The sequence below is a fragment of the Sprattus sprattus genome (genome assembly GCF_963457725.1).
Source record: "Sprattus sprattus genome assembly, chromosome: 3".
Lineage (NCBI taxonomy): Eukaryota > Metazoa > Chordata > Actinopteri > Clupeiformes > Clupeidae > Sprattus > Sprattus sprattus.
In genome coordinates this window covers 41,208,058-41,222,418 of record NC_137922.1, presented here as the reverse complement: position 1 = coordinate 41,222,418, position 14,361 = coordinate 41,208,058, and the positions used below count along the sequence as shown (strand labels likewise).

At 44.5% G+C, this 14,361-nt stretch overlaps 2 protein-coding genes across 7 annotated transcripts in view; one reads left to right on the top strand and one right to left on the bottom strand.

Annotated features, from left to right (window-relative positions):
- The window catches only part of shisa8b (shisa family member 8b), a gene marked incomplete at both ends in the record, with an annotated part of 29,759 nt that extends 23,451 nt beyond the window's left edge, over window positions 1-6,308 (top strand). Inside the window, 2 exons of the mRNA XM_080835142.1 lie at window positions 4,048-4,164; window positions 5,797-6,308. Of these exons, the coding sequence (XP_080691268.1) occupies window positions 4,048-4,164; window positions 5,797-6,308 (629 nt within the window). The remainder of the gene's footprint in view (window positions 1-4,047; window positions 4,165-5,796) is intronic.
- A 5,703-nt stretch (window positions 6,309-12,011) lies between these two features.
- mrtfab (myocardin related transcription factor Ab) overlaps window positions 12,012-14,361 on the bottom strand; it is a 34,858-nt gene continuing 32,508 nt past the window's right edge. For all 6 annotated transcript variants that reach the window (XM_080835123.1, XM_080835125.1, XM_080835127.1 and 3 more), the window contains one exon: window positions 12,012-14,107. In XM_080835123.1, the coding sequence (XP_080691249.1) occupies window positions 13,503-14,107 (605 nt within the window). In that variant the 3' untranslated portion in view covers window positions 12,012-13,502. The remainder of the gene's footprint in view (window positions 14,108-14,361) is intronic.

Below are 14,361 nucleotides of genomic sequence, written 5' to 3'. Positions count from 1 at the left end.
ACTGAATAGACTTAAGCTTTTTGTAACCAATACTATGCCTATGAATTGGCTGGTGAAGTCTTTATGAAATTCCTCTCTGAGAATGTGGCAAGCCCTGTAAAAATAAAATAAAAACCTTGTCCCAGTGATGTCCCCTTTCTATTGCACCTGACTCAAGCTGCCCTGAAGAGGTTAGGCTACCCAGACAGCCCTCCCTCATCGCGGATTTGGCGGACATGCTAAATGAGATGTCCCTAATGGTCAGGGGAACAAACGGACTAAAAACAAACCCCCACATCCTTTAAATGCATCAGCGAGTGCCACTGCCCTCGTCATTCTGTCACCGTCAGCCATAGTGGAGGAATTAGGACATTCGGGCGGGGGGGGAGGGGGAGGGGCAGCCGCCGTACCCTCTGAGCTGTGCCGAGGTGGTCCAAATGTAGGGCCGACTAAACTGAGTAGGAAGTAGGCCATTTCGATGACTGGATTTCATCATTTTAGTCATCCGTCAGGTTGTTTTTTTCCTCTGCTGTCCACGGTACATTAGGCTTATGCTTTCATTAGCAGGATGCAAATGACCATTTATTATTTTTACCATTGTACACCTGGACATCATGATTTTCTGTTAGAACTGTTGACATAGGCATAAATATATTTGGGTATTTTGCTGTCATGGGTTGGGGAAAAAAAAATTCACTATTCATGGGAAAGTGCAAGGAATGTCAGCTTTGTTTTTTTATACAATGTCCATCAGTCACCTGCCTTTTAGAAACTAGAGTCCAGGGTGGGGGTATTGTACCTAGCTGGATTACTCAGTCAGCCAGGTAACTTCTAAAATGGCATGCAACAACTTCTCTTAACATTTGTTAATAAATAGCGATAATTAATCCTTATTGACACCTAATATTTTCACCCCCTGAGTCTTAAACAAAAAATTCTCAAATGGGCTTTTCAAAAGGACCAAATTGCAAGGAATATTATACCATGTTCCAAACAAATCTTGATTTGGTATTATCTGAAACTTAAACAGTAGTGCTGATCTAAAAATGGGCCATTGTCTTACTAGTTTTGTAACAACGGACTTGCACCTGAACAGCTTGAACAGTGGTCTAAACAAAATCTTTTACTTGCCAGAGCATAATCTCTTGGTTATACAACATATGAGCAGTCTCAGGAACTTGTTTGGAGTTCCAGTTATTAACGTCACAAAAATGAGTCAAAAAAGTAATTCACCTACTTGAATCACTAATCAAATATGAATGTTGTTGAACTGCCAACAAGCTACTGCAAAATGTAGCTAAACTAAAGCTAAAGCTAAGTTGGCCGGTGCTGAAAACAACACAAGTTTCCTGAAATAATTGAAGCACCCTCTGTATCCAGGCACACTTCTTCACACTGTTTTTTGAAGAACTCTGGCTGAGAGATAAAACGCATACTTGTTCAAAAGCTCATACATGGGCAGGTCTCTCCCAACAGGTCTGCCGATTTATTCAACAACGAGGCCTGTGAGTCCCAGTTCCTATGTACATGCGTGTGTGTGTCTGTGTTTGGATGTGTGTGTGCGAAGATGCATTTGTGTATGTGTTTGTATGCTTGTGTGTGTGTGTGTGTGTGTGTGTGTGTGTGTGTGTGTGTGTGTGTGTGTGTATGTCTTGCTTTGAGCATAGGTTTGCCTGGATGTTGTGGCCTGATTCACTGGATGAGCTTCAAACGGCTCCTTGGCTGCTCCTGTTTCATCACATGCGGGAGTGACAGCACCCTGAGACACATCGACCCAGCCCCTCAATGCTCCTACATCCCTCGCCCGAATAGAAAGACAGTAAGAAGGGGGGGAAAAGAGAGAAAGGAAGGAAAGGGAAAGGAACTATCAGGAAGTAAGGATGGAAGCAAGGGGGACAGCGTGTCGGACAGAAGTAGAGAGAAAGAAAAAAGCAGAGAAGAGAGAAAATGTTTGAGAGAAAGTCCGAGATAAAGAGGGAGTATAAGAGGAAAGAATGTGACAAGGAAAGTGGCAGGCAATGTAAGAAGTGTTTTTTGTAGACTACAAGAGAAGTTCTGAGAAATGAGGACCAGCGCCATACTGCCATTTAGTAGAAGGACGGTGAAGGCACGGCTCAGTGTGGGGGGAAAAAAGCCCTTTTCTTCATCCAGACAGATTTGGAGTCCAGCCTCCTCTCAGCCGTCCTCTTAGCAGCCCCTCTCTCCCCATGCAGCTGGGCTGCTGTAAGCTGATTACATGAAGAAATGGCTCGCATGTTCCTGCAGTGCAGATTTACGCAAAGAGGTGTGAGTGTGTGTGTGTGTGTGTGTGTCTGATTGTGTGTGTGTGTGTGTCTGATTGTGTGTGTGTGTGTATGTCAATGTGTGCTTGTGTGTGTATGTGTGCGTGTGTGTGTGTGTGTGTGTGTGTGTGTGTGTGTGCGCGCGTGTGTGTGTGTGCGTGTGTGCGTGTGCGTGTGTGTGTGTGTGTGTGTGTGTGTGTGTGTATGTGTGTATATGTGTATGTGTGTGTGTGTATGAGAGTGTGTGGGGGTGAAAGTGACAGGAGCCTAGAAGTGAGTCTGAGTTCAGATAACTCATTTCAGTGGGTCAGCTTTCTTAATGCAGTTGAAAGTTCCTCCTTTTGTGGTTTACCAAAGAATACTGTAAAAACAGACTCAGCTATAGTTGCACATCAGCTTGTGGTCACCAATCATATTAATTGCCAACCATTATTTGTCAATGTGAAACAGATTTCCTAAATTTAAGTATAAAGATAAATGAAGTATCTATCTATCTATCTATCTATCTATCTATCTATCTATCTATCTATCTATCTATCTATCTATCTCTATCTATCTATCTATCTAACCAGTTCAGGTCGGGAAACCCTTGCAGACATCCATGTACTTCAAGTTATGGATTTCTGACCCTGTAATCCCAACTCTCTCCAACACCCCACCTCTATTCCCTGTGTAAATAAAGATAAAGGTCCGCTATTTAGCAGACACTTCTATCCTAAGGGACCTACAAGGGGCATCCTGCAGAAGCGGGAAATCAAACCCAAGTCAACTGTTGACAAGGCAGCAGAGCTACAGCCACAGGACCTCCAGCTAGTCTCTGGCCATGTCTCAAACCGCTTTCTTGCGCACTTCAAACACTGACTTTCAGGGCGTAGAGCATTCACACTGAGAACACCAACAGAATTCAGGGCACTGAAAGTAGCCGGATTGCGCACTGCAAGCGGTCAAAAAATGCAGTGTGAAACGATGGACACTTCTTGCCCTAAACGGGCGCCATCTTGGCTATGTAGCGGTAGAGGAGGAGACCTTTGGGCAGCTTTTCAGTTTGGAAAGTTGGCTGACGCCTCGCAAATCACTTCAACCATTATTGCTGGGTACAATAACTGGTTTGTCTGATAGTACAGTGGCTATTTCTTGGTAACTTTTGAAAATCTAAGCGAGAAAACACCAAAAGATGTAGAGTTACATACAAAGCACAGCCGTGAGCGGAGTTTGGTCCGCCATCTTTGTTTACAATTTCCAGTTGGCTGGAGGGAGCTGGCGCACAAATTAATGTGTAAAAGGCTTGCACATTTGCGTCCGTCAGTATTCCATTTGAGACAACACTAATCAGCAGAACCCACTACAGATGTAAGTGCTTAGTGTGCACTATGCACTGTAATGCAGTGTCCATCGTAAAGTAGTTGGTTTGAGGCATGGCCTCAGTCAGGTTACCTTCCAGGTGCCAAGGCAGCAGAGCTACATGCACAGTACCTCCAGCTAGTCTCAGTCTAGTTACCTTTCAGGTGCCACTACTGGCTTGGTTCTGCCATGGTTCTGGTTCAGGTAGCAGTTCTGGATGCCATTGCAATCTTGTATGGGTGAGCACTGGCTCCCTAGGACAGAGCCATTTAATGACACACAGTGCTAAACAATAATGCTCTAGTGGACAATAATCTCTCTCTCTCTGTCTCTCTCTCTCTCTCTGTCTCGCTCTCTCTCTTTCTCTCTCTCTCTCTCTCTCTCTCTCTCTCTCTCTCTGTCTCTCCCTCTCATAACCTCCCTGTCTTTGGTCCCTGTCTCCCAGAGCAACACCATCTCAACAGCGCGTATACTCCGTTTGGACACACCATGGGCTTCCCACACCACCAGAGAGACCTCAGCATGTCGGGCCTCAACAAGTACACCTCCCTGAAGGCCGTGGGTAAGAACCCCCTCCTGTTCACACGCAACACTCAAACACTCACCCAATCAGTGCTACACATCGTAACATCATCAATAATCATCTAACCCTAACCCAACAGTCAAACACTCACCCATTCAGTACTACACATCCTAACATCATCATTATCTGAAAGACATTGTTGTTAGTCTATGTAGTGGGCATTGGCTGTTCAACTAACCGTAGGAGGAGAGACACATTGTTTATACTAATGCCTGAAGTGAGCCCAGACGATTGTCATCTGCAGTTCAGCGCCAGCCCATGCAGGAATGTGCCAGGAGTCACTGACTCTAATTCACACTGACAATGTAACCTTTCCAGCGAGCTCAATGTTCCTGAACCTTCATCAAATCCGGTCTCCCCTCGCGGCACGGACCGTTTAATGAATGAGATAGGACTGCCTGCTAATGCTCCTTAGCAGCTCGGGGGCTTTTCTAGAGAGAGACAGTAGGCAGCAGGGCACCAGTTGAATGTGGCCAGGGGGAGTCTTGTTCTCGCTCTACAGTATGTGACATACTGATGGGAACCTAAACAACCAAAATTACTTTCATTTTAACCTTTTCGTCTGGATTGTCATTGGCGGTGAATGTGTCTCGCCCATAAATTCTATTAGAGCCCGCCACTGTCTGTTTCATAACCCCTCTCAAAACCAGACACACAGACACTAAGACGCGCGCACATACACACACACACACACACACACACAGCCAGCCTGAGTCAACAAGCACAGGAGCAAGGAAGACATCACAACGAGTTACTTAATGACATGAAAAGGAGAGCAGCTTTACGGAAGATACACACGGGGCATAGCAAGGTACCAAGTGCGTGAGTGTGTGTGTGTGTGTGAGTTTGTGTGTGTGTGTGTGTGTGTGTAAGAGAAAGATAAATAGAGAGAGAGGGAGAGAGAGAGAGAGCTTTTGGCTAGGCTGGAGGCATTGGTCTCATTGTGCAAATAGTCCCTCTTTTTGTCCATTAATAGAAGGAGACAGGGCAGTCTTATTTATAATGCCATCCTCCACACACTCCGCTCATCCACTGCGGATCAACAGGAAACGTCCTCAGCCGGGGATGACTGGAGGGACCTCTCTCCCTTCTTTCCATGAACAAAGCACCTCCAAACTCACTCTTGGGGTCTTTTAATATCTCCACTAAATTTGGACAAGGGGACAGAGAGTTGGGATGTGTCTTACAGCAAAACTAATCAACCATGCTTACATTCAGACTCTCGCTGAAGGACAGGAAAGCCCAGATAAATGGGCTGTTGGTTAGAAGATGAAATTGGACTGTATGGGATTAAGCTTTAAATGGACTCACTAATGTCACAAAAATGAACGAAAATTGACTATTTACGGGTGGGTTTTTATGCCAGACAATTTTGGAGCATTTTAGAGCACTTCATGTTGTCTCCAGACCTGCAGGCACACGTAGTCATGTATGTGTCACTTTCATGCAAACTGACAGACAGGCCAAAACAAGCCTAAAAATAACCATTAGTTGTGCTCCTTGCAACAGGATGTTAAAAAGACGTAATCTCCTTATTCACCTACTCTTACACCTACTGTCATCTCGGTTCCTTAACTTCTCTTCTCTTCTCTTCAATTCTCTTCTCTGCAGCCGACACCGCCGCCCGCAGTTACTACAAGAGTTACCCTCTCATGGACTTCACGCAGTACCAGGCGCAGTACCAGGCGCAGCCCGTGGCTTTCCAGCCAATCCCCATGCACTTTAAGGACAAGTCCTACCTCCACCGGGCCGTCCCCACCCACAACATCCACGGCCCGCTGTCCATCGCCATCCCCCAAACCCACCTGGAGAGGGCCCGCATGCCCAGGACCACCACCGACCCCATGCTCTGCAGCTCGGCCTTCCGGGCCTGGGACTCCTCGGGCAGAGCTCACGTCCACAGGCAGACCTCACACCCGGGGCACCAAATACACCAGGCGCACCCGAGCTACCAGGCGCACCAGGCGCGCCGGCAGACCTATGCCAGCAGGAGGCAGTACAGTATAGAGGCCTTGCACGAGCTCTTTCCCCACTCCGTGAGCTACGGGAGCCAACTGTCCAACCTCTATCAACCTAGGTACAAGGGCTACACCACCAACAGCAAGACAGAAGTCACTGTGTGAAAAAAGGGAGGGAGGGTATTTCACAGCCAGGAAGATGCGCTGTGGAAAAGTGCTCATTGGTCAGTGTGGCAAGCTCCACAGCGGATCTCGCAGGCAATTACAATAATGACGAGAATGAAACAGAAGACTCGCTCTTCTCTTCTCTTGTTTCGCCCAGGTGTTGGTCCTATCCACTGTACGTCAGTCACGTCAGGCCATTTCTTCTTCCTCTAGCTCTCTCTCTCTCTCTCTCTCTTTGTCTCTCTGCACCAACAGGCACCACACTCTCGTCCCCCTTCAGTGTGGTGAGGTGCGTTTCATTTTCAGGTCGTCTGGCGCCACATGAGACAGTTCCCCCTGAGGCCACATTAACTCAATGAGGATGACGCCACCATCACATCAGCTTCAATCAGACCCCCCCCCCCCCCCCTCTCCTCCCCCATATACACCCATACACATGAAAGAGAGACAGACAGACAGAGAGAGAGAGAGAGAGAGAGAGAGAGAGAGAGAGAGAGAGAGTGAGACTGAAAGAGAAAAGCAGAGACAGAACACTCCAGTGTGGTGATGGCCTCCCCAAAAAGGAGATATATGAATACAAAATATTCCCTCTTGTTCTCTCTTCACTGTCTGGACAGACAGAGGGCAGGGTGGAGGTGCATCTTGTCAAGCATGTCTGCTCATATCCTAGCGTGTCTCTGTATGACCCTGCTGCAGGTGTGTGTGGCAGACTTTGAGCAGAGGGGAGGATGTAATGTGACATGTTACTTTTGTCCCTCAGAAATGTCTGATGAGGATCTCTGTGTTTATTTATTGATCTATTTATTTATTTATGTATTTATTAATTTGTTATTTTGTCTGTTTATTTGTTTGTTAATTGTGATGATGTCAATGAAAGGGCACATGTTTAAAGTGATGGGAAACCAAACCAACCAGAAACAGTCTCACACGAATCATGAATCATCATGAATCATCAGAGACAACAGGACACTTCTAACCATCATAAGCCACTTTCTTATTCACTATCCTTGGCCAGACATTAAGGCAGCAGCTGTGATGTCTTCATAGTTGGAGTATTTGGTATGTTTAGTGTAAGCACAGGGCTGTTTACCTGAAAGCATGTGGTGTTTCGATTTCCTGTCTTGCACATCCTGCTTTCACACGTTCAAATGTAACTATGGCAAGTTAAGACAACAGCAAAAACTACGTCAGAGTTATGCAGGCTTAACCTCACTGCCACACTATAAAACGATGAGTTAGCCACAAAGCTAAGCTAAAGCTAGTAGCTTCCTTGGCAGTGACAGCAGGCTTTTAGTTTCCTCCTAGCACAACCGACCTCCAACTAACATGATGCACATCCAAGTGAAACATTTCATGATTTCTCATTATTAAAAAGTACATTTTGTGGATTTAATGCATTTTCCAAAATGGATATATCAGAAAAACTATACATGAATGACTTGAGGCTTTTACTACTCTCTGAATGAAGTGTTAGATTTTAGGAGTCTATTACAGTAGTTATTGACTAATTTGCAAATCCCTTAATAAACACTCTCAATGGCCATTCAAATATTTAGTCACTGATGTCAACAACATGATGTTGTAGTGAACTAATTTTTCAAATCTTAAAGTTGGTACTTCAATGAGAGGCAGACAACCACATTTTTGTGAGGTTTTTCATTTCCTTGACTTGTCTGCATCTCTTGTCCAGAGACCCCTCCATGAATACTTCGCTGTCCCCCACAGGCCATTCTGCTTGACCTTACGAGACACTCATCTCTGCACATGGCCCTTAAGGGCTGACACTTGTCTTTTCGCCAAACTGCTCCATGTTCACAGCACCACTCTATTACAACCATTAACCATTATACATAGAAATGTCAGCATTATAAAGTTGTCCCACTGAAAGGCTATCAAATGTAATAACTTATGTTCATGCTGTACCAATCTCATTTTCTTTTTCTTATTTGCATAATTCTATCTCTCTCCAAACTCACCGCCTTCAAGCATCTGAATCCACAAGTCAGACACTCGGTTTTTAACACGGTCTTGATTTAAACTACACAGCATTGGGTAGATTGCTCTGATTCACACACACAGATGTTGAGGGAGAAAGGCCAAGCCTGTTGTGTGGAGGACCCTCACCTTGGTAGATTACTACAGTTGAAGTCTTTAGTTGATCTGTTATGACCTCAGTTTGATCACCACCCTAAGGAAAGATTCAAAGCCTCTAGCATCTCATAACCGTTACCTGACACTCAGACAGAAGTCAGAAATGACAACTGATTCGTTGGAATTCCACACTGGCTAGAAGTGCACAAGTTATTCAGTGTCTAACACAGTATTGGTTTTACAGGACTGGTAACGAGACGGGTAACAAGATATCAAGAATGTATCGCAAGGGCAAAGACAATACTTCCATTTCATTTCATCATGGTGATGTCAGCATAACAGTAGAACACTTTCAGAATGACCTGGTCAGTTGGAGACAGCTGAATTGCAGGGTGTACGACCAAATCTGCTATGTGCAATAGCTAATGGGGAAGGCCATTACAGTAAGATGTTCTTTAGGCACACCTTGTTAGTGTGGCAGTTTTTAGCTGTCGATAAACTCAGTTTGAGAGGCGAAAGGGTATGTACCTACAAAGTTCTGATATATATATATATACATATATATATTTTGAATTGTTAATCTTTCAAGGGTGTATGTACCTTCACCAGTGTTTCTTTTCCTGGAGACTGTGCATATTTCTGACCCAAAGATGACCCAATGTAACGGTTGTGTTTTCATTGTCTTGACTTCTCTCAAAGCACATGTTATATTTATCCTCTAAACATGATTTGTATTTTAGTGTTCAACTTCCCAACACATATATTACAAAGGACCACAAGCTAACAAACCTGGAATGCACCTCAAACGAATATTTTTAAGTAGGGGGAGCGTGGGGTAAGATGAACCAGTGGGTACGTTGACCCATCACCTGTATCTGGGCAGCCATACATCATTTTCATCTTGCTGTGGAGGAAAGGTGGTAAATGTATGTTTTCCACACACAGAAAAACACTTGTTTTCCTATCAGTTTTATTTGTATAGGCATTAATAGGTGTATATATATATCAGTCTAACATTAAAAGTAATTTATCTCAGTGTTATAATCTCAGTTTGATTAAGATATGTTGAGGAACTGGCAGTGTGTAAAAAACATATGAGTGAATAAGCTAAGGTGTAGCTCTGGGTGGCTTGTCTAAGCACTTTTCCCAAAATGGTGGCTGTTGGGCAAAATGTGCTAGAGCCTTGGGGGTGAGTTCAACCGGTGGTTCATCTTACCCCCTCTTGTTTACATGACGTTAAGTCAAATATTTAGTGCTTAAATAAGTGTTGCATCCAAACAATGAATAACTGACATAATATTTTATATTTTAGATGTAGCTTAACAGCTGCCATGCCACGTAATTACAGAAGAAAACAGATAGGGGCTCCATAGGAATACGCTTGTAGCCCTAGTTTATGTTATGATGATGTAGAATGATAACTCTTAACTTGCCATTTTGAATAACATTTTCCGTACATATGTGACGTGTTAGTGTTTATGTTATTGGCTACAGAGTTTATACTGATATTCAAGACAAGGGTTTAATCTAGTTAATACACTATTTAGTAACCGTTTCCTCAGATGGCTCAACTTTACCCCAACGTGGGGCAAGTTGAGCCACCAGACCATTTTTTTTTGGGACCCCATATTTTGCTGTCTATTTGATTTAGGCACACTGTTAAGTTTTTATTGATTGTATACCTACTGAACCTGTGTTGTATACATTACTTCTATTTCTGTTTTATATTCCCTTGTCTATTGGTCGACCGAAAGTAAAAAGCGGCTCATCTTACCCCCCGTGCATACACGCAGTTGAGTGATTTGTCTGCAAATCTGCCAATTTCTTCCTTATGCGATAATGTTAAAAGTTGTTCATAGAAGGGCTTTTGAAACTAGTGAACTTTACACTTTTATGTTCTAATAAACTGCATTGAGGTGAAGCTTCATTGAGGTGAAATTATTGCTTAGATAACCTCATGGCATGTGAAGTGAATGTTAGTGTGTGATGACGTAGGACCAAAGGGTGGAATGCTGTCCTATTTAAAACATTACGTTTCGCTGGCTGTGACTCAGCCTTTATAGGTGCTGAACAAAAGGGGGATATTTAAACACAATTTTTCATTTGTGCAATTTGGACTGATGACAGGGCAAAAAAGCAATACGAGCACAAAGACCAGTGTCCAGTTCACTGACTGTAAGAAATAACCGTGTTGAGCTATCTTTACCGATGTTTGTTCCTTTTTAATCAGTCGTAATGCAAAACCCTGTGGCCACGTCCATGTAAATACAGTATTTTCACAGTTTAATAGAATGCTTAATAAGTCTATAAAATTTGGGGGCATAATTCTGCTTGACTCTGTATACTCAAAAGCAGTCCATGCGTGAAAAGTATTCATATATTGAGCACAAAAATAAGCTTCCTGTTACCATGTACCTTGTTTGTATATTGGACAAAGTTGTTGTAAATCTGTTTTTAGAAACTCTTTTCAGAATAAAAAAAATACATATTTTACAAACCTGTCGCCTGACTTCATTGCTGCAAATGTTATGCAGTTAATCAGTGAATGGGCCTAGGTACCCAAATGTCAAATGGGCCGTCATGGTAAGAAAGACTGCCTTCCTTGTGAACTTGACATGCCCTGACAGCATAAGCCATGTATTTTGCAGTACGTGTGAGAGTCTACTGGACATGGCAGTGCAGGAGCCAGTTCTATGAAGCAGGAAGTTGCAGAGTGGAGGTAGTGCAATTCAGAAGCTCCCTTTCCAAGACGTCAGCACCCTCTGTTGGCTCAATCCTGACTGACCATATTAGTGATCAAGACATCACTGGTACTTTCTATAGGCTGCAAGTTGTATCAGTGCATTCAAGTCTGGATATTTTCAGCCATGTCTTTAATGTGTATATCATACTGGCTATGCCCAAAAATTATATTGTATATTGTTTATTGTATATACTATGGTCATTTTAAGTATGTTTTCCTGAAGCTAACATTTCCACTCAAAACACTCTCTTTAATGAGTTTGGTTCTCACTGACTTGTGTGCCTCTAGGCTACAAACCCACTCTGGGAAACTCAATTAAGTTCCCAGCATTTCATTACAAATACATCAGCAATGAAATAGTGGGTTGGGCATGGAGTTTCCATCAGTTAGAGAGAACACACACACCACACACACACACACACACACACACACACACACACACACACACACACACACACACACACACACACACACATTAATGCTTGACCTTGCAGGTCGTCTGAGAATCTGTTCAATTATGTATACCACCAGAAAACACATGTGGAAATGAAGCAGCAGTCAAACGTATTAAAGCTGACTGCCCTTTTTGATGAATTAAAGGGGTCTTTCTGTATGAGATATTTCTCTGCTTGAGTGGAGAAACTGCAATATATGACTGAAATAAAATTGCAGGGAAAACAATGATACTTTGCAATAAATCAAAGTTACTGACAGCAACATGAAGCTACATTCTACATAGTCACGATTATTTAAGTGTAAAATCACTCCTACATCAAATGCATGACCAAGTACCTAATGTTGCCTGAACAAACACCCACACCCACAGTTAAGACACCCGCACACAAATACAAAACTACACACGTTCCATGTTTGTTCTTATCTTTTTATTTTATTTTTTACTTCTTTTAAAAAAATTACAAGGTTCAAATATGTTTTAACTGGAAGCCCAGCTCTGATCTCCACCTGCTAAAACTATACAATCAAGGGGAGAAAAAAAAGAAAAAGCACTACTTATAATATATACCCCAAAATGATAGCAATGCATAGTGATCTGATGAACATCACCAAACCAAATTCCCAGGAGCCCGTGTGAGTTTTTGAAAGCCCCGATGCGATACAAGAGTACCGATCAAGGTCATTTTAAGTGCAAAGTTGGAAGAACTGATACACTGAAATTCCACCAACATTATTAATGAGAGAAAGATACAGAGAGAGAGAGAGAAAGAGAGAAAAAGAAAGAGAGCGAGAAAGGGACAGATAGAGAAAGGGTTAACTCAGTGCTAATACACAAGAATATGGGGCACAGCAGTACAGCAGTGAGAGAAGCCCAACTTGGACCCAGCGCACGAGTGGCAGGGCACCCTCGTTTACCGTGGTGATATTTAAAATTTCATTGTAAAATGTACACAACCTCAAAATAACACGTCGTCTGACTTTTGTTTTTATGTTCAGTGCTGTGACGCCTCACGCCGCGCGGCGTGTCCCACCTGAGCGATCACCAGCACTAAAAATGAAACTAATGACTGAACTAACCCCGGGGTCTCATCAAGACGCCCTGCAGTGCTGGCCATGAGATCACCCTTACTAGGTCCAGGTTTTCATCTTCTCTATCTCCAAGAACCGCACAGCTGCAGGCTACCAGGCTCAATTGCAGTGTTCAGTAATTAAACTAAGGAAGGTAGCTTGGAAACCAGTTTAGATGGTATAGACTCTTTTTTTAATAAAAACTATGATCAAGGAAAGTGACTCTGCATTTGGTGTTGCATTGATGAAACTTAACTCTCTTCTATGCCAATCCATTTCAGGACTGCCGTGGCAGCCAAGCTCAGACCACAGATATGCCGGGACAAACTACCCACTGAGATTTTGGCCTGCGAGAGAGAGCCTATACGTGGCCTTAGAGTATTGCTTTCTGAGCACTGCCCTATGGGGGTGGCTTAGGGTGGAAGGAGGAGAGAGAGAGAGGAGGGACTGTGGGACTTTTATCCAGTCCTGGGGTGGGGGGTAGAAGGGGGGAGCAACTCCTCACTGTTGGCTAAGTCTTTGGATACGGTACAGCAGGTGGGGTGGGTGTGAGGCGAGAGGCTATGTGGGACAGGAGGAGAATACTCAGTGCTCTTGCCGTCAGAGTAATGGACGCCGGGGGTCAGAGGAGGGTCTCCCCAATCCGTTTTTTTTTGTTTTGTTTTTTTGTTTTTTTTGCATTTGCAGCCGATTTCCAGCAGGGGGTTTCTCAGCATATGTGCACAGTTCATGTGGTTAACGTCTGCTAGCGAGCGTGTGTCTCAAACACCTGCGGCGATGCAGTGACCCTACAGCATGTGTCCGTGTCTATGTGGCTGCGCCTACAAACCACGTGGCTACAAACAGGAGTCCCAGTGGAGCTGCAGGTCTGAACTGTCCAAAAAGTCTGCAGAGAAGACACTAGGGGGCGTATGTGAGCCCAGTGGGGCCAAAATTGTGGCACTCTCGCTCCCCCCGCCGATGCCGTTGACGCCCCCGGTTCCATCCCCGCCGCTGCTCCCCGGGCCGCCTGCGCCCATTGATATGTCCAGCCAGTCCATGCCGTCCAGGGTGGGGTCCCCGAAGTCCAGGCCGGCGGGGTGAGGAGTGAAGCTGAGATCGCTAGTGTCCATGGGCGACGAGTGGTCCAGGATGCTGGGCGCGCTGAGCATCTGGCTGTGCAGCTCGTCGATCAGCGTCAGCGGACTATCCGGGTCGCCGGCTCCACCCAGCAGCGGTGTGCCCGTGGTGCTCTCCAGGAAGTCCTCCAGACGGGCACGGCTGCCGTCCTGGAAGGCCCGCAGAGCATGCTGGGACGCGGGGGAGGACGAGGTGGAGGATAGCTCTGGAGGAGGTGTTGGGGGGGACAGACGGAGTGGAGAGGAGGGCGGGGAGGGGGTGGGCGGGTTGGAGTGCAGGTCGGAGAGGGAGGGGTCCGGATTGGCTTTGAAATTGGAGATTTCTGGGTTGGGAAAGAAGAGACAAGTACAAAAATTAATTAAAGTGTGAGAAACCATTACACAATCATGTAGAATATTTAGACAAAACACGTCCTACTTTCCTAAATGTGTATTCCATAATTTAAACTAAGCAGGTATAGATTATCATCTGGCCTGGACTGTGGGCGGCTTCTTTATTCACTGATATTAAGGTAGTACAAACAGTGGCAATTTCCATATAGCAGAAAATCTGCATAGCAACATCTGGCTGAAACAG